This window comes from Phyllobates terribilis, unplaced genomic scaffold (genome assembly GCF_046119375.1).
Source record: "Phyllobates terribilis strain yellow unplaced genomic scaffold, ASM4611937v1 Scaffold_11__3_contigs__length_659146591, whole genome shotgun sequence".
Taxonomy (NCBI): Eukaryota; Metazoa; Chordata; class Amphibia; order Anura; family Dendrobatidae; genus Phyllobates; species Phyllobates terribilis.
Window position 1 is genome coordinate 111,389,964 of NW_027362771.1, and position 21,111 is coordinate 111,411,074.

At 46.5% G+C, this 21,111-nt stretch overlaps 1 protein-coding gene across 4 annotated transcripts in view; it reads right to left on the reverse strand.

Annotated features, from left to right (window-relative positions):
* SYCP3 (synaptonemal complex protein 3) overlaps positions 1–20,688 on the reverse strand; it is a 49,898-nt gene extending 29,210 nt beyond the window's left edge. For 2 of the 4 annotated variants that reach the window (XM_073651510.1, XM_073651508.1), the window contains exons 1-3: positions 20,650–20,688; positions 8,067–8,201; positions 2,668–2,746 (exon numbers count right to left, since the gene is read on the reverse strand). In XM_073651510.1, coding sequence (XP_073507611.1) covers positions 2,668–2,746; positions 8,067–8,190 — 203 coding nt within the window. In that variant the 5' untranslated portion in view covers positions 8,191–8,201; positions 20,650–20,688. Of the gene's footprint in view, positions 1–148; positions 184–2,667; positions 2,747–8,066; positions 8,202–14,906; positions 15,200–20,649 lie in introns of those variants that run through there. The other 2 variants (XM_073651511.1, XM_073651509.1) reach the window with 2 other exon arrangements.
* Positions 20,689–21,111: the final 423 nt, after the last annotated feature.

The following is a 21,111-nucleotide window of genomic DNA, read 5'->3' on the forward strand; positions in this document are numbered from 1 at the left end:
GCTTGCAGACTGTGGTTAAAATGGAAACTTTTTAAGCCCCAGAATATGATTATTTTTCAAGTTTACAAAAATGTTCACTGTTGTGCTATATTTTTTGAAAAACATTTAAACAAGAAAATGGAATGGATATTAGAGAAAATAAACTTGCCTCCAAATCTTTCCAGCATATTCTGTACCTCTCCACTACAAAAAAAAGTAGTTAAAGGATATGGACTTTTGGAGAAATTTTTTTCTTTACATTTATGTATTATCAACTCTTAAATGGGTATTCCTATCTCTAAATTGATGGCATATCCACAGATGGGACCCACATCTAACTGGAGAATGATGTCCTGATGCATGCGTGCTGACAGTGGAGAGGTGGCCTTAATTCCCATTTATTGTGGTAACATTCTGACTACCTCTCCAGTGACAGCAGCACACAATGGAGCCTTTTCTTGAGATAAATACAGGTTCCATTGGCAAGACCTGCATTTACAATACATTCATGGCATATCCTGTGCTTATCCAAATATGTATTGGATAGGAAAACAAAACAATAGATCAACAATTTAGTGTTACAATGGCAAATGGCTAAAACTTTAAAATGTGCCTGGTAACGAAAGAGGGGGGGGGGTGGAACAGTCTCTGGCCCTGAAAAAGTTAAATGGTTATTCCATAATATGAAGTTATCCCCTAACCATTGCATAGGGCATAACTTGCTGATTGCTGGGGGCCTAACCACTGGGGTTCCCAATGATCCCAAGATCAGGGCTCTAGGACATAGGTTGCATGCTCAAATATTTCCAACAGTCCCATAGACAATGAATAAAGCAAAGGTCGAGTATGCGCACCTCTGCTCCATTTAAGTCGGAACTTTGCACAGCCAGTTTCACTGAGGGTCTAAGCGGCTGGACCCCAAGCACAAGGTTCTGCAGTGCCCTTTTTTGAGTGGAGATGTGGTGTGCATGCTCGACTAATTCCACCGTTTCCATAGACAATAAATGGAGCAGAAGTCGAATTTGTGCACCTCATCTCCATTTAAGATGGGACTGTGCAGAGATGAACTGGCTGGGGGTCCTAGCAGTCGGAGCCCCAGCGTTCAGACCTATCATTAAATGCCAGTTTTGTAAAAAATGTACCTATTCGGTATGATTGCCAATTGCAGAAATAAACCTTTATTAGATTGTGCTGTGTGAATATGCCCTTAGATCAGTGTTCCCCAACTCAAGTCCTCGAGCCACCAACAGGTCATGTTTTCAGGATTTCCTTAGTATTACACATGTGATAATTCCATCACCTCCACAGGCAAGAATACCATCACCCGTGCAATACTAAGGAAATCCTGAAAACATGATCTGTTGGTGGCTCTTGAGGACCGAATTTGGGGAACACTGCCTTAGATGAACCTCAATGCTTTACTTGAGTATGATTGAAGAAAAATTCTTATCTTTAAGGAATCTAAAACCAAAAATAGAAGGATTTTCCACTCTCTACAAAGTGTACTCCAAAGTGTAGGCATTTAAAATAACAAAGATAAATACACTAAACCTTTCTGCTGCTGCTCCGGTCTTTGTGTTTTCGCTACAGCGGTGACATCACAATTTTAGCATGCATACTTGCTGCAGGCAATCACTGAGCTCAACAGATCTGCTGTTGTAGATAGCGCAAGTCACTGAACTCAGTGATTTGCTGTGGTGGTGCACTCTTGAGTCGTGATGTCTCTACAACAGAGAGCTCAGAGCAGAAGCAGAGAGCTAGGATTGGATGCGGGGAGGTTGAGTACCATCTGGCTTTGTTATCTTACATTCCTCCAAGTGTTTGAGGTATAACTTGTTGCAAGTGGAAATTCCACAAATAAGATGGCTGTGAGAGATATCATTTTGGTGAAGGCAACAAGATTTGGTTCCAATTGAAATGAGGCAAATACAAAATATTCAGGCAAGTCTGAAATTAAAGTAAGATAGTAGTAATGGAAACATTAAGGGGTCGATTCATTAGGATGCACCAAATTCATTAGGTGGTGTGTGCCACTTAATGAACTTAGCGCATTTTTCACTGGCCTGTGTCACTGTACACCTTGCCAGAAATGCTACTCCAGTCAAACACTGGAGTAGCATTTTTGCCGTATAAAATGGCGTAACTTTTGTTGAATTTGGTTGTCATGTGCCACCATGCCCTGTCTATGCTCCGTCCACTTTGGCGGATTTGGTTGGTACTTGTGTAAGGAAAAAAACAAAAAAGTCAGAAAAAGTTTGCGCATCTTCCCTTTGTGAAAAATTCTGGCAAATTTTCAAATTGGTTTATGCCAGAAATCTGGTGTAAACTCTGATGAATTGGCTCCTAGGTTTCTGAATTGAAATGGGTTTTTCCAATTTATTCAAAAGAATGGGTCTGGCTGAATTTCCTGGAAAAATTAACTAGGTGGCTATTGGTGCCACTGTCCTGAAAAACAGTGAAAGGAAACCGTGCTAAACTAGTGGATTTCAAATCAGATCACATTTTCTAACAGGTTCTAGAAAATGAAAACTGAAATCTGTGCAGCTGCTCCACCTTCTGGTTGTACTAGTGTCTTTGCCTTACACAGCTGTTCTGCTCTAGCACATACTGCTGAAATTCAATCTTCAAGTAATGATCTCTAGTCTTCAGGTGCATGGTTTTTTTTCATTAACTAAAAAATATAATCACCCCATGTCCTCTGCATCTCCTTGATTCATCACTTGTGCAGGACGTTTTTTACCATGTTTGTCAATCGGCATATCTTTATCTGTGGAAAAAAAAAGTGTATACAAGTTTGCAGGCACACAAAAAAACAGAGTCAAAAAGAAACAAAAAGTACATGTCTGCTTTGGACATTTTTTTTTGTAACTAGAGTCCCTTTAAAATAAGATTACCATTTAGTGTCCTGTCTCTGGGACACCCAGTGCTCAGTTGTAACCTGTGGAAGAATTTCATCATAGACACCAAAGGGGAAAATAATTTTGATTCCTATTGAATAGGACATACATGAGATACACATATGTTCTCTGGCTTAGTCTATGTTCACAACTGCTTAGGCTTCAACAAAAGACCCAGGTTGCAGAATCCATTATATTTAAGGACTCATGCAGACAACCATCAATCTCTGTCCGATCTATGATGGTAATGCAAAAACTGGCTGCGGTTCTCCTGACTGGAACATGACAGCTTCATGCATTTCTACGAGGCTATGACACTTGGTTAGGGAGACACGCGGGAAGTCGGTGCATTGTGGTCCGAGATTTCACGGAGATCCACGGACGTCTACGTGAGCCCTTAACAATCTTTGACATATAGGTACATCAAAGGTTGGGTCCCTGCCTTTGATGCGGGCTTCGGCACTGAGTCCGTATCTTTCCCCGCACTTGATGGCTGATTTAATCAGCCATCAGGTACCTTTAACAGCCGCGGGTGCAGCTGTTAACTTGTTAAATCCCACTGTCAATCACTGACAGCGAGATTTAACACACGCCGGCCGGAAGCACGTCACAAATTACGCCCATCGGCGCCCCTGTCACGTGATCATGGGGCGCTGATGGGTTGTCATGTCAGCTCTTGGCCGGCGTTCATAGGAGATAGTGATTTCTGCTACACATAGCAGTGCTGAAGCTCTGCTAAGTACAGCACAAGCAATCGGACGATCGCAGCTTCAAGTCTCCTAAGGGGACAATTGAAGTTAGTGAAAAGTGTGAAAAAAAAGTTTTTAAAAATATGAAAAAAATAAAAACAGTTCAAATCACCCCCTTTTGCCCAACTGACAATGAAAAAATAAAAAATACACATATTTGGTATCATAAATGTCCAATCTATGAAAATATAAAAAACAATTAACCTGATCAGTAAACGTCGTAATGAGAAAAGGGAGTTAACCCCTTTACAACCTATGACGTACTAATACGCGTTTGTGCACTGGGCTTTAAAAGCCTGTGCCATATTAGTACGTCATCGCGATCGCGCCCGCACACAAGCTGTGCGGGCGCGATCGCCGCCGGGTGTCAGCTGATTGTCACAGCTGACACCTGGTGCTATGTGCAGGGAGCGGTCCCGCACCGCTCCCAGCACATTAACCCCCGCAATGCTGCGATCGAAGTCGATCGCAGCATTGCGGTGGCAAGGGGAGGTGATCGGTATACTCACCTCCTCTTCCGGCCTCCAGCGCTGTCTGCCGCGGCTTCCAGGATGTTGCCATGACGATCCGATGTCGTCATGACAACATCCGGGTCACCAGACAGCAGGAAGATTTTTTTGGACATGAGCACTGCATTTCCAAATTATCTTCTCCCTGTCCAGCGCTGACAGCCTGCACGGCACAGGGATGGTGCTTCATTCTTGTGCCACGCAGGCGATCAGAGAAAAAAAAGTTAAAGTCCCAGAATGGGACAAAGTAAACAAGTTAAAAATCTGTCAGAAAGTGAAAAAAAAAATTGTAAAAATATTAAAAAAAAAAATAAAAAAATAATCCACCAAAAATAAAAATATAATGTACCCATCAATAAATATTATGAAAAAAAAAACCAAAAAAAACAATAAAAGTACACATATTTGGTATCGCCGCGTCCGGAACGACCTGACCTATAAAACTGTCCCACTAGTTAACCCCTTCAGTGAACACGGTAAAAAATAAAAATAAAAAACGAAGCAAAAAACAATGCTTTATCACCATACCGCCAAAAAAAAAATGGAATAACACGCGATCAAAAAGACGAATATAAATAAAAATACTACCGCTGAAAACGTCATCTCGTCCCGCAAAAAACAAGCTGCCATACAGCTCCATCAGCCGAAAAATAAAAAAGTTATAGCTCTCAGAATAAAGCGATGCTAAAAAATAATTTTTTTTATAAAATAGCTTTTATTGTGTAAAAGCGCCAAAACATAGAAAAACTACATAAATGTGGTACCGCTGTAAACGTACTGACCCAAAGAATAAAGCTACCTTATCAATTTTACCACACGCGGAACAGAATAAAAAAATAAAAAAAAAACAGTTCCTGAATTGTTGGTTTTTGTTTATTCTGCCTCCCAAAAATCGGAATAAAAAGCGATCAAAAAATGTCACGTGCCTGAAAATGGCACCAATAAAAACATCAACTCATCCTGCAAAAAACAAGCCATCACATGACTGTCTGCCAAAATCTGCAAAAATTATAGCTCTCAAAATATGGCGATGCAAAAACTAGATTTTTACAAAAAAATGCGTCTTTTAGTGTGTGACAGCTGTCAATCATAAAAACCCCATATGATTCTGGTATCGCTGTAATCGCACCGACCCGAAGAATAAAGTCGTCTAATCACTTATACCGCACGAGGAACGGCGTAAAAAATAAACTCTCGGGTTAGGGTTAGGGCTAGGGTTAGGGTTGTCATGGGGTTGGGATTTTTTTCAAAAGTAAGAAAAAAAGATGGCGATATGGCGACTAGTGTTGAGCGCAAGTGCTCGCTACTTGAGTTTGCATCAGGTGCTCTGGTATGCATTGAGTATCGTGGGTATTTGAGTGACATGCTCGACTCTCCGCCCCATATGCTTCGCGGCCAAAAAAACTTTGCGGGGATTGTCTGCCATGCACGAGCGATCCCCGCATGTTTTTTTGGGGTGTCTAATAACCGTGAAACATGCGGGGCAGGGACTCGAGCATGTCACTCGAGCACACGCAGTACATGGTGCATACCTGAGTACCCGATGCAAACTCAAGTAGCGAGCACTTGCGCTCAAGACTAATGACAACTTATTCAATATGATGACCTAATGTTATCAAATTCTGTGTCATACCTCTGGGTTTAAAATGTTCACTATACCCCTTGATAAAATCCTTGAGGGGTCTAGTTTCCAAAATGGGGTCACTTGTGGGGGAGCTCCAATGTTTAGGCACACACAGGGGCTCTCCAAACGCAACATGGTGTCCGCTAACAATTTGAGCGGATTTTCCATTCAGTTTGTTAGCGGACACCATGTTGCGTTTGGAGAGCCCCTGTGTGTCTAAACATTGGAGCTCCCCCACAAGTGACCGCATTTTGGAAACTAGACCCCCCCAAGGCACCTATCTAGATGCATAGTGAGCACTTGGAACCCCCAGGTGCTTCACAAATTGATTCGTAAAAATGAAAAATTATTTTTTTTTCCACTTTTTCATTTTTATGAATCAATTTGTGAAGCACCTGGGGATTCCAAGTGCTCACTATGAATCTAGATAGGTGCCTTGGGGGGTCTAGTTTCCAAAATGGGGTCACTTGTGGGGGAGCTCCAATGTTTAGGCACACAGGGGCTCTCCAAACGCAACATGGTGTCCGCTAACAATTTGAGCGGATTTTCCATTCAATTTGTTAGCGGACACCATGTTGCGGTTGGAGAGCCCCTGTGTGCCTAAACATTGGATCTCCCCCACAAGTGACCCCATTTTGGAAACTAGACCCCCCAAGGCACCTATCTAGATGCATAGTGAGCACTTGGAACCCCCAGGTGCGTCACAAATTGATTCGTAAAAATGAAAAAGTGAAAAAAAAAATACTTTTTCATTTTTACGGATTAATTTGTGAAGCACCTGGGGGTTCAAAATGCTCACCACCCATCTAGATAAGTTCCCAGGGGGGTCTAGTTTCCAAAATGGGGTCACTTGTGGGGGGTTTCCACTGTTTAGGCATATCAGGGGCTCTCCAAACACAACATGGCGTCCGCTAATTATTCAAGCAAATTTTACAATCAAAAAGTCAAATGGTGCTCCTTCCCTTCCGAGCCCTGCTGTGCGCCCAAACAGTGTTTTTTCCCCACATATGGGGTATCTGCATGCCCAGGGGAAATTGCACAACAAATTTTGGGGTCCATTTTTTCCTGTTACCAGTGCGAAAATGAAAAAAATTGGGTCTAAAGTAACATTTTTGTGAAAAAAGTTAAATGTTCATTTTTTTCTTCCACATTCCAAAAATTCCTGTGAAGCACCTGATGAGTTAATAAAGTTCTTGAATGTGGTTTTGAGCACCTTGAGGGGTGCAGTTTTTAGAATGGTGTCACTTTTGGGTATTTTCTGTCAAAGACCCCTCAAAGTTACTTCAAATGTGATGTGGTCACTAAAAAAATGGTTTTGTAAATTTTGTTGGAAAAATGAGAAAACGCTGATCAACTTTTAACCCTTATAGCTTCCTAGCAAAAAAAATGTTTGGTTCCAAAATTGTGCTGATGTAAAGTAAACATGTGGGAAATGTTATTTATTAACTTTTTTGTGTGACATATCTCTCTGATTTAAGGGCATAAAAATTGCAAAATTTTCTAAATTTTCGCCAAATTTCCATTTTTTTCACAAATAAACACAAGTGATATTGAAGACATTTTACCACTATCATGAAGTACAATATGTCACGAAAAAACAATCTCAGAATCAGGGGGATCCGTTGAAGCGTTCCAGAGTAATTACCTCATAAAGTGACAGTGGTCAGAATTGTAAAAATTGGCCCGGTCATTAACGTGCAAACCACCCTCGGGGGTAAAGGGGTTTAAACATCAGAATTAAGTTTATTTACCATATATTGAGCATGGTAAATAAAAAATAAATAAATAAAAAACACAATTGTGGAATTGCACTTTGTTTGCAATTTCACCGCACTTGGATTTTTTTTTCCTGTTTTCCAGTACAATATATGGTAAAATCAATGGTGTCATTCAAAAGTACAACTTGTCCCGCAAAAAACAATCCCTCATACTGCCATATTGACGGAGAAATAAAAAAGTTATGGCTCTGGGAAGAAGGGGAGCAAAAAACAAAAGTGCAAAAATGGAAAATCGCAATGTCATGGAGGGGTTAAAAGAAGAACAGAACAGCATGCAGTGCTATGCTTCCTGTCAAAATAATGTCTGTCATGGAGGCACAATTGTCTCCTGGCCTCTGTATATTTAACAGAAAATCATTATGCAGATTTTAATAGAGCCTTTCCGATACAGGATCCCAAAAGGTGACTTCACCTATGAACTCAGAATTCCCTAACAACATACTGTATTTGAAAATTACTTTGGTTTGAAGGATGGAGTCACAAGAGAATTCACTGTCACCTCCTTATACCATTATCACGCAGCTATATACCTTCTGAGATGTCTTCATCTGATCCGCTCAGAGTTTTAGGTTCCGCATCTACAAAGTTATATGGATGCACTTTGTCATTTTGGATTTTTTTTTCAGATTTTACCGACTTCCTTCCAGGGGCCATGGCTTCAATATCTGATAATTATGAAGAAATAAGTTAAGAATTATTTTCAATTATTTGTTTAGTTTAATATTTAAAATTCTGCAATGTTTCCCAATACATAACACAAAATGTTAACAACGGCAAAACAAACACAAGGAAGACAACAGTTATGATCTGTTTTCTACACAGAAATGTGATACTGTGCTTTATTAATGATTCATTTATTAGGGTTAATTTACATTAGTTCACATATGCACAGCACGTTTAGCATGTGCATTACCTTTGATGAAATATACAGTGGCTTGTAAAAGTATTCACCCCCTTGGCTTTTTACCTATTTTGTTACATTATAACCTGTGTTTAAATATTTTTGTAATCCAATTTGTGTGTGATGCATCAGCACTAAATAGTTTAAGTTGATGAAGTGAGAAAAACATAGGCATAAATTTAATTTATGGGATCAAATAACTAAAAATTGGCATGTGCATATGTATCACCCTCCTTTGCGATGAAGCCCCTAAAAATTTCTGATGCAAGAAATCACCTTCATAAGCCACATGCTTGGTGAAAGGAAGTCCACCTGAGTGCAATGTAAGTGTCACATGGTCTGTCAGTATATACACGCCTTTTCTGAAAGGCCACGGAGGCTTTAACACCATTAAGCAAGAGGCACCACTAACCAAACAACACCATGAAAACCAAGGAGATCTCCAAACAAGTCAGGGACAAAGTTGTTGAGAAGTACAAGTCAGGTTTGGGTTATAAAAAAATATCCCGATCTCAGATGATCCCCCGGAGCACCATCAAATCTATTATCATCAAATGGAAAGGCCATGCTACCACAACAAAATTGCCAAGAGAAGGCCGTCCACCAAAACTCTCAGCCCGGGCAAGGAGGGCATTAATCAGAGAGGCGGCACAGAGACCAAAGGTAACCCTGAAGGAGCTGCAGAGTTCCCAAGCAGAGACTGGAGTGTCTGTCCATACAACCACAATAAGCCATACATTCTATAGAGGTAACATTTATGGAAGAGTGGGCAGAAAAAAGCCTTGAGGCTATGTGCCAACGTTGCGGACCTGAAGCATATTTTTTACGCTTCTCCCTGGCGGGAAAATCGCATGCGGATATTACATGCGGTTTTCCCGCCAGGTAGAAGCGTTTGTGAGGCGTCTTTGCATGCATTTCCGCATGCGGGTTATCAAGCACTTCTCCAAGCATCACTTGGAAAAGTGCTTGACAACTTGTTCAGAATGGTAAAAAATAAAAAAATAAACTTTATACTCACCTTCTGATGCATTCTCTGCCCCGTCCGGAGGCTTGAGCGGCTCACGCTGTTGTGTGCAGGACCTGCGGTGACGTCATTGAGTCATGTGGTGGGTCACATGACTCAATGACGTGGCAGGTCCTTCAGACAACAGCGCGACGGAGGGAAAACATCAGAAGATAAGTATAAACTTTATTTTATTCTTTTTTTTACAGGTTCTTTGGTACCCAGGTCTGGATGAGAGTCTCCTCTCCTCCAGACTTGGGTACCATCCGCACATTGATTCCGCTGCGCTTCCGCAAAATTAATGAACATGCTGCGGATTTTTGACCGCAGCATATACGCTGCGGAAAAATCCGCAGCATGGGCATTGACATTGCGGAATGCCATTGGGGACCATGGGGTGCGGATATACATGCGTTTTTCAAGCGTTTACGCTGCGGAAATTCCGCAGCATATACGCTTGAAAAACGCTACGTGGGCACACAGCCTTACTTGCACACAAAAATTGTAAAGCTCATTTTGAATTATTTTGTCCTATTTGTTGTTTGCTTCACAATAAAAAGAAATCCGAATGTTCACAGTTGTAGGCATGAACTGATGCAAAACCTCAAAAAAAACAAACAGTGAAATTCCAGCTTGTGAGGTAGCAAAACACGAAAAATACCTAGGAGGATGAATACTTTCGCAAGTCACTGTAAAAGTCTTGATGCTTGTGTATTAGTGTGAATAAGCCCTAAGGTCATTTTCATACTGAAAATATTATTAGTATTTTGCATCCGTTTAACACTAAAATCAGGGCCAAATCTGGATTGTGTCAAACTGGCCTTATTTCAAGTTCACGCTACACAAGAAGTAGAGTCTTAGGTGAGATGGAGATCTGAAAATGTGACAGTCTTGATCATGGTTTTACAGAGAAGTAAGCTTCAGATAAACATATTTGTAAACTCATGTAAAGCTGAATTCACACGTCCTTGTTTTAATAGACAGATTATGGAGACAACACAGATGAGTAGTTGCATCTGTATTACAGATCTGTAATCCTGATGGATTGTCTTATTGGGCAGAAACTGAATTACATAAGACAGCCCCTTCGGAAAATGGATGAAATATTAATAACATATGGATAAAATACAGATGCAGCTATAATTTGAGCACTATGTATATACCTTAAAAGGGTTGTCGAGGACTAAAATATTGATGGTCTACCCATAAAATAGGTCATGAATTTGAGACAGGGGTGGGGGTCCCACCACTGATCAGCTGATATCTGTTCTAGCACTGGCTAAATGTAAGAGATGTACATAGCTGAACACAGTGATTCAATCACGTGAATTAGAGATAAATTTCAGAACTCGGCAGCGGCCTCTGAGCAATGTACGGGGCTGCTGGATCCTGCTCCATACATTGCTGACATCTGTCTGCTGCCAGAGCACATATCAATTGATCAGTGGGTGTGCCAGAAGTCAGACCTCCAATAATTTTATATTGATAACCAATGTTACGGACATGTCACTAAAAAGTTTAGTCTAGAAGGCGTTTTCCACCACAATTAAAATTGATGATCTTTTTGTAGGAGAAGTCATAAATATTAAAACGCTGTGAGTACCAGCTCTGGTAGCGTTCAAATGTAAATAGTTTATGGAGCGATGGTGTTCCGCTCTGTACACAGTTTAGCTTCGTATGTAGACAAGCTAGTAACAGCTAATTGGTGGCTGGTGCCAGGCGTCGGACCCCCACCGATCTGATATTGATGACCTATCCAAATAAGAGGTCATTAATATCACTGGAGTTGAAAATCTCTATTTAAAGAGGTTTTCCATCTACCAAACATATTGTAGTACAATACTGCATTTCCAAAATATGCAAATATTTTATATGTTCATGTTAATAATCATAAATTTACATTGCCTTATTATTACACACCAAAAAATATGGACACAATACTGATCAGAAATGTGTTTGTGGGAGAAGTCTAAAACAGCTTTGTAGAGAAAGGATACAGAATAGAAAAAAAGGCTGGCAGACACGTGCCTCGGGTGCTGGGTGTCACAGGGTATTTAGCGACAACAGTTAGGGCGGTGAACTAATGATGGAAAGCCTATCTATTACTAGTCTACTCAGTGCCCAAGTCAGTAACCAGAAGGGACAATTTGTGCTGTTCACATAGATTGAAATGACACTTTGCTAAATTGTAACCTTGGAACAGCATTTTATTCTATAAATCTATAACATTGCTATATTAAAGGGGTTGTCCAGTACAATTAATAATCTGCCAGTCTATTTTTATGGTGAAAAGAAGTTTCTTTGTTATTACCTTATGTAGCTGTTACTGCCTGTGAGTGGCACTATCGCTGACCGCTCACAGGCATCACGTGACCCCCGGCTGCAGCCAACTCTGACATCCGCTGTCACATCAAGTTCCGGCTACAGCTGGGGGTGACTCACTTCTGCGTTCCCCGGTGATTGATGGGCTGTGTGCGGGGTTACCCAGCACGTCACACTCGGCATCCACTGCGCTCTCTCCCTCTCCCCATTCATTGGGAAAGCGCGCGGTGGATGATATCACGCCTCACTTGAAGTCACATCAGCGAGGGGTCACGTGATGCCTGTGATCGGCCAAGGATAGCGCCGCTCACAGGCAGTAACAGCAACGTAAGGTAATTACAAAGAAAGTTCTTTTCACCATAAAAATATACGGGCCAATTATCAATAGTACTGGACAACACCTTTAAGGGTATGTGCTCATGATCCGGAAAGGCAGCACTTTTGACGCAGCATACTTTATGCTGCGTCCAAAGCGCTGCATTATATGAACGCAGGTGAATCCGCATGGGTTCATTGAACCATGCAGATTCACTGCATTCAATACATTGTAGTGATCTAATTTCTCTTACGGAGACTAGCGACTCCGCAAGAGAAATTGACATACTGCGGTCTGTAAAGATGCGCCGCATGTCCGTGTCTGCGGGTCATCCGCAGGTGCACGGAGTCGCATAGTTGACATGAGATTTCTACAAATCCCATCCACTATGCTGTAACAGCTGGCCGCTGCGGGTTTGATGCTGCATAACACGCAGCTTCAAACCCGCAGCAGCTCCTGACCATGGGAACATACCCTAAGGGCTCTTTCACATGTCAGTATCTCTGGTATGAGTGGTGACAGTTTCCACACGTACCTGAGACACTGACACACGCAGACCCATTAAAATCTATGGGTCTGCGCACATGTCAGTGTGTTTCCATTGATCGTGTGTCTGTGTGCTCCACACGCTGACATGACAGTTTTTTTTGCGGATACACGGTCCGCAAAAGTGCCTCACGCTGAACACACAGGGATGACATCCGTGTGTCATCAGTGTGACACGGACCGGCGCCTGGAAATGAGAAGCACAGTTAGTGCTGTTCACAAGCGCCGAGTGCTGAACGCTGCCCTCATCATGGTTCCCTGCCAGCGCTGTGATCAGCACCAACAGGGACAATGATGAGGGTAGTGGTAGTCTGCTCCGATAGTGTCCACATCTGTAAAAATAAGAATAAAATAATAAAATCCATGTACTCACCTCTCCTAGGTGTAATCCATGCGACCGCTGCTGCAGAGGAGAAGTGAAAATGAGCTGCTCCGGAGCTGCGCTCAGTGATTGACAGGGCACTGCTCCTGAGCTGCAGCTCCGCCTCATTCTCCCCAGCTTCTCTGCTGCATGGATTACAGTGGGGGACACCTAGGAGAGTTGAGTATATGGATTTTATTATTTTATTCTTATTTTTACAGGTGGGGACACTGCGGGATCAGACTACTACTACCCTAATCATGGTCCCTGCTGGTGCTGATCGCAGCGCCGACAGGGAACCATGATGAGGGCAGTGTTCAGCACCGATGCTTGGGAACAGCGCTAATTGTAGTGCTGATGCGGCACACGGTTGCCACACGTGACACACAGAACACATATCTCCGTTTTTTTCTGCTACATTTAACTGTCCAAGCAAAGTGTCTGATATGATTTCGGAAGACGCATACCCTGCAGCGACGTGTGTCGCATACATAGCGCTACCTCAAGGCAGCTTATCCCAGACCCACTGGCAATCAGTTCTAATGAAGATCCAAATGTAGGACCGAAAACGTTTAACCCTTTTATGATTGCCTGAATAAACGTGTCTACTAATTACTGCAACTATTTTGAGTGCCAAGTTGTTTCTCTAATGATTTCACAAGATTCATGTCCACTGTGCATTTATAGACACGTTTTTTGTGTTTTTTTTCTCTCTAGGGAGACTGAAACAATATCTGTTGCCATTTTAAGTGCAGAAGCAAAGCTCTTCTAAAAACCATGTTAAACAGAATAAAGGGAAAAACACAATAAGCAGAGCAGATTGTTATTACTTATTTTGGTGTGAACACCTGCAGAAAATACGCAGCATGTAAGCTATTTTTGGTTTGAACAAGGGCTCAGCGGTTTCCAGTAGTTTCTCCCCCAATGAGATCAAAGAGGCTTAACGACAGAAGGGAAAAAAAGGCATAAAACTTTGTGGAATTTCCAATGCAATTTTCCAGTCATACTCTGCGTTTTTCTATATAGGAAAAATGTCATGCGCGAACATACCCTTAAGGCCACGTTCACACGATGAAGTCAGTATTTTACCTCAGTATGTGTAAGCCAGGAGTGGAACAATCAGAGGAGACGTATAATAGAAACAAGTCACCACTTCTGTATGTATCACCCAGTACTGGTTTAGGCTTACACATACTGATGTAAAAAACTCAACATGTGCACATGGCGACAGTGGCTTTCCGCTTTACTATTACTTGCAATTTGCTGACTTATTGTTAATGGCGGTGTGTTTTCACAGAAAGCACAAGGCCATTGACAGTAGGCCAGCCATTTGTAATGAATTTCCAACGATACTGCGGACAGCCGCTAAGACTTTTTCCACACAGGCTGCTTTGCAGTCGCTCCTCGTATACACGTGTCGCCTGCTATGTGTGACCCCCGCCTTACTGCAAATTGCTGTTTCTCTACTTCATGGTAATGGCGGTGTGGTTTTGGGGGTAAAACTACTTATTCCAGCCCAGCAATTAAAAATTGAATACCACATGAGGGGGCATTAAAGCCACATATCACGGCGGCACATGGTCGCAATGTGGCCACTACGTGTGGATTTACCTAATAGGGCTGATAAGTTTTATACTTAGGTATTTCTCACTGATCCCATTAAAATAATCATGTTCTGATTTTTTTCTTCACATATTATCTGTTCTTAGAAAAAAAACAATATATAATCTGACGCAAAAATAAGGTCCTAAATACCGAGCAATCTGACAGAAGGCACAAACTAAGGTGAGGGAAAATGTTACAGCTTCGGCACCATATATCACCGTCCGATGACAATGTTACACAGCTGAAACCGATCATGTACATTCTCTCACAATGCACAATCCTCGCTCATTTTTGTAAAAAGTGGGGATAGATTTACCAAGTGCTATTACAGATTCAGCGTGTGGAGAGGGCGGGAAAATCCGAGCGACTCAAACACTCTGCGCTGGAGAACGGGCGGGCCCCGGGCTGAGGAGACTGAGTGACGCGGGCGGGCGCAGAGCTGAGGAGAGAGAGTGACGCGGGCGGGCCCCAGGCTGAGGAGACTGACTGACGCGGGCGGGCGCAGAGCTGAGGAGAGAGAGAGAGACGCGGTCGGGCCCCAGGCTGAGGAGACTGAGTGACGCGGGCGGGCCCCAGGCTGAGGAGACTGAGTGACGCGGGCGGGCGCAGAGCTGAGGAGAGAGAGTGACGCGGGCGGGCCCCAGGCTGAGGAGACTGACTGACGCGGGCGGGCGCAGAGCTGAGGAGAGAGAGAGTGACGCGGTCGGGCCCCAGGCTGAGGAGACTGAGTGACGCGGGCGGGCCCCAGGCTGAGGAGACTGAGTGACGCGGGCGGGCCCCAGGCTGAGGAGACTGAGTGACGCGGGCGGGCCCCAGGCTGAGGAGACTGACTGATGCGGGCGGGCCCCAGGCTGAGGAGAGAGAGTGACGCGGGAGGGCGCAGCGCTGAGGAGAGAGAGTGACGCGGGCGGGCGCAGAGCTGAGGAGAGAGAGTGACGCGGGCGGGCGCAGAGCTGAGGAGAGAGAGTGACGCGGGAGGGCGCAGAGCTGAGGAGAGAGAGTGACGCGGGAGGGCGCAGAGCTGAGGAGAGAGAGTGACGCGGGAGGGCGCAGAGCTGAGGAGAGAGAGTGACGCGGGAGGGCGCAGAGCTGAGGAGAGAGAGTGACGCGGGAGGGCGCAGAGCTGAGGAGAGAGAGTGACGCGGGAGGGCGCAGAGCTGAGGAGAGAGAGTGACGCGGGAGGGCGCAGAGCTGAGGAGAGAGAGTGACGCGGGAGGGCGCAGAGCTGAGGAGAGAGAGTGACGCGGGAGGGCGCAGAGCTGAGGAGAGAGAGTGACGCGGGAGGGCGCAGAGCTGAGGAGAGAGTGACACGGGAGGGCGCAGAGCTGAGGAGAGAGAGTGACGAGGGGGGGCGCAGAGCTGAGGAGAGAGAGTGACGAGGGGGGGCGCAGAGCTGAGGAGAGAGAGTGACGAGGGGGGGCGCAGAGCTGAGGAGAGAGAGTGACGAGGGGGGGCGCAGAGCTGAGGAGAGAGAGTGACGCGGGAGGGCGCAGAGCTGAGGAGAGAGAGTGACGAGGGGGGGCGCAGAGCTGAGGAGAGAGAGTGACGCGGGAGGGCGCAGAGCTGAGGAGAGAGAGTGACGCGGGAGGGCGCAGAGCTGAGGAGAGAGAGTGACGCGGGAGGGCGCAGAGCTGAGGAGAGAGAGTGACGCGGGAGGGCGCAGAGCTGAGGAGAGAGAGTGACGCGGGAGGGCGCACAGCTGAGGAGAGAGAGTGACGCGGGAGGGCGCAGAGCTGAGGAGAGAGAGTGACGCGGGAGGGCGCAGAGCTGAGGAGAGAGTGACGCGGGAGGGCGCAGAGCTGAGGAGAGAGAGTGACGAGGGGGGGGCGCAGAGCTGAGGAGAGAGAGTGACGAGGGGGGGGCGCAGAGCTGAGGAGAGAGAGTGACGAGGGGGGGCGCAGAGCTGAGGAGAGAGAGTGACGAGGGGGGGCGCAGAGCTGAGGAGAGAGAGTGACGAGGGGGGGCGCAGAGCTGAGGAGAGAGAGTGACGAGGGGGGGCGCAGAGCTGAGGAGAGAGAGTGACGAGGGGGGGCGCAGAGCTGAGGAGAGAGAGTGACGAGGGGGGGCGCAGAGCTGAGGAGAGAGAGTGACGAGGGGGGGCGCAGAGCTGAGGAGAGAGAGTGACGAGGGTGGGCGCAGAGCTGAGGAGAGAGAGTGACGAGGGGGGGCGCAGAGCTGAGGAGAGAGAGTGACGAGGGGGGGCGCAGAGCTGAGGAGAGAGAGTGACGAGGGGGGGCGCAGAGCTGAGGAGAGAGAGTGACGAGGGGGGGCGCAGAGCTGAGGAGAGAGTGACGAGGGGGGGCGCAGAGCTGAGGAGAGAGAGTGACGAGGGGGGGCGCAGAGCTGAGGAGAGAGAGTGACGAGGGGGGGCGCAGAGCTGAGGAGAGAGAGTGACGAGGGGGGGCGCAGAGCTGAGGAGAGAGAGTGACGAGGGGGGGCGCAGAGCTGAGGAGAGAGAGTGACGAGGGGGGGCGCAGAGCTGAGGAGAGAGAGTGACGAGGGGGGGCGCAGAGCTGAGGAGAGAGAGTGACGAGGGGGGGCGCAGAGCTGAGGAGAGAGAGTGACGAGGGGGGGCGCAGAGCTGAGGAGAGAGAGTGACGAGGGGGGGGCGCAGAGCTGAGGAGAGAGAGTGACGAGGGGGGGCGCAGAGCTGAGGAGAGAGAGTGACGAGGGGGGGCGCAGAGCTGAGGAGAGAGAGTGACGAGGGGGGGCGCAGAGCTGAGGAGAGAGAGTGACGAGGGGGGGCGCAGAGCTGAGGAGAGAGAGTGACGAGGGGGGGCGCAGAGCTGAGGAGAGAGAGAGTGACGAGGGGGGGCGCAGAGCTGAGGAGAGAGAGAGTGACGAGGGGGGGCGCATAGCTGAGGAGAGAGAGAGTGACGAGGGGGGGCGCAGAGCTGAGGAGAGAGAGAGTGACGAGGGGGGGCGCAGAGCTGAGGAGAGAGAGAGTGACGAGGGGGGGCGCAGAGCTGAGGAGAGAGAGAGTGACGAGGGGGGGCGCAGAGCTGAGGAGAGAGAGAGTGACGAGGGGGGGCGCAGAGCTGAGGAGAGAGAGAGTGACGAGGGGGGGCGCAGAGCTGAGGAGAGAGAGTGACGCGGGCGCTGTGTTTTGTGGATGAAGTCACACGTCGACAGTCCAATGTCTTTCCTGCCAATATCACCTTGGTACAGCAGTATATATTAGGCTGTGTGCCCACGATGCGTTTTTTAAGCGTTTCCACAGCGTCAAAAACGCTGCAGAAACGCTTAAAAAACATATGGTAGAAGGCCTGCCATGTCTCCCAATGATAATCCGCATGTGCTGTGCACATGCTGCGGAAATTTCCACTGCGGATTATCATTGCGGAAAAAAACTCAGCACTACCAATTATTTTGCGGAAGTGCTGCGTTTTCGCCGCCATTGACTTGCATTGGAACGCATGGATTCCGCATCACTGCATCTGTACATGCGGATTCCATGCGTTCCAATGTGCGGATGGTACCCGGGTCTGGAGGACAGGAGACTCTCCTCCGGACCCGGGTACCATAGAACCTGTTAAAAAAAAGAATAAGATAAACATTATATTTACCTTCTGATGGCCCGCGGTCTCCTTGTCTTCCCTTGCCGGCAACTCGCGGTGGACTGAAGGACCTGCGCTGACGTCATAGTCAGTGTAGTGTACCGCGAGCTGCCAGCTAGCCAGGATGGAGCGAAGCAAGACTCCGGGGGCCATCAGAAGGTAAGTATAGATTTATTTTTTACCATTCTTTCGGTCGCAGTATATAAATCCATGCCGGTTGCATGGATTTATATAGTGTGACCAAGTTGACAAGCACTTTCCAAGTGATGCTAAAATCTCTTGGAAAGCGCTTGACAACCCGCATGCGGAAATGCATGTGAAGAACGCTTCACTTCCGCTTGTCCCTGGCAGGAAAAACACATGTACAATCCACATGTACAATCCGCATGCGTTTTTTTCTGCCAGGGAGATGCAGAAACACTCAGGAAAAATCCGGAGCATTTCTGCATCGTGGGCATATAGGAGTAAAATCATAGATACTAGCACCTCTGAAAATGTCTGTTTCCATCCTGCAATGTGTTACTGAAAACTGAGGAATGTGAAGAGCTTATTTGGTGATAAAAACAAATTCATCCAAGATTGTTGAAATATAAAAACATTGCTAAAGTGGAAGGGTTCATTCTACTGAAAAAAAAAATGTGGAAAGTGACTTTGGTACAGTGTACAAGCGCATACGATCGGAGTGCCCCATGTGTAGACTATTCAGGCAAAAGCTAAAAACCGAAGTAAAAAAACCACTGAACATTTTTAAATGTGATTTGCATTTGGCTCAGATTGGAAACTCCGCTCTTGGGCCACATTCACACATCTGCGTGGCACCTCAGAGTGTGTCTGATTTTTTACTCAGCACTATGATCTATAGTGTAGAATGGATGAATGCAAACATCTGAGAGAGATCGCTGAGACTCTGAGCAGGTCCTTTTATCATCTGATTTGCGGATCGGATTCGACCATTTAAGCCTATGGGGATCCACAAGACACGGATGCTAATTGGATGGCCTCCGATTTGCTTCTGTGTCTCACCGATCTGTTGCTTAGTGAGGAGCTTAAAAAAAAAAAAGGTTTTTAATTGACTTGGAAGCAAGCACACCTCTTAGGTGAAAAAGAATAGAAGCAACTAGGATAACACCTGAGAGAAAAATCAGTCCGTTTCTCTCGGATGGTAACACACAGATGTGAGAATGTAGCCTAAGGGCTCATGAAGACATCCATGGGTCTCTTTTCAATTCCGGACTGGTCGTGGTTCTTCCGACCGGAGCATGACTGCTTCATATATTTCTACTAGATGGTGGCCCGATTCTAAAGCATCGGGTATTCTAGCATATGTCTCCCGACCCTCCTTTATAATGCCCCATGCAGGAAGTCACATCCCCCCTATATAATACCCCATGCAGGATGTCACTTGTTCCCCCATATAATGCCCCATGTAGGATGTCACCTCTCCCCCCATATAATGGCCCATGCAGGATGTCACCTCTCCCCCCATATAATGCCCCATGCAGGCTGTCACATCCACCCTATATAATACCCCATGCAGGATGTCACCTTTCCCCCATATAATGCCCCATGTAGGATGTCGCCTCTCCCCCCATATAATGGCCCATGCAGGATGTCACCTCTCCCCCCATATAATGCCCCATGCAGGCTGTCACATCCCCCCTATATAATACCCCATGCAGGATGTCACCTCTCCCCCATAAAATATCCCATGTAGGATGTCACCTCTCCCCCATATAATGCCCCATGTAGGATGTCACCTCTCCCCCCATATAATGGCCCATGCAGGATGTCACCTCTCCCCCCATATAATGCCCCATGCAGGCTGTCACATCCCCCCTATATAATACCCCATGCAGGATGTCCCATCCCCCCATAGTGCCCCATGCAGGATGTCACCTCTCCCCCATATAATGCCCCATGCAGGAAGTCACATCCCCCCTATATAATACCCCATGCAGGATGTCACTTGTTCCCCCATATAATGCCCCATGTAGGATGTCACCTCTCCCCCCATATAATGGCCCATGCAGGATGTCACCTCTCCCCCCATATAATGCCCCATGCAGGCTGTCACATCCTCCCTATATAATACCCCATGCAGGATGTCACCTCTCCCCCATATAAATGCCCCATGTAGGATGTCACCTCTCCCCCCATATAATGGCCCATGCAGGATGTCACCTCTCCCCCCATATAATGCCCCATGCAGGCTGTCACATCCCCCCTATATAATACCCCATGCAGGATGTCACCTCTCCCCCATAAAATACCCCATGCAGGATGTCACCTCTCCCCCATATAATGCCCCATGTAGGATGTCACCTCTCCCCCCATATAATGGCCCATGCAGGATGTCACCTCTCCCCCCATATAATGCCCCATGCAGGCTGTCACATCCCCCCTATATAATACCCCATGCAGGATGTCCCATCCCCCCGTAGTGCCCCATGCAGGTCCCCTATGGCCCCATACAAAAAAAAAAAAAAAAAATCCAATACTCACCTCACTGCTTCTCTGGACTCGAGCGCAGCCGACATCTTCACGCTGTGCACTGTGACCGGTCAGGAGAGAGCGCGGTGTAAAGACGACACCACGCCCTCTGACCTGAGACGTCACAGAGCAACAGCGGAAGACACAGGAGCTGCTGCGGAGGCACGGGGAGGGGTAAGTATGACGCCGGGGTCCTGATCGAGCGGGGGGAGGGACGAGAGGAGGGGAGGGGTAAGTATGACGCCGGGTGCCGGGGTCCTGATGGAGGGGAGGGGCTTCACACTTGTCCTCGGGAGATAAGCGGCCGTAGCCGCTGATCTCCCGACGATAGCCGCATGTAGGTCAGCGGCGCCTGCGGTCGGGGGACTTATGCTTCGAGCAGCCAGCTGGATCGCTGCTGACCTCCGTGCCGCACATGAGCCGCTAACGGCCGCCATGTTTTTCTGAAATGCCGCGTCGCTGATTGGCCGCGGC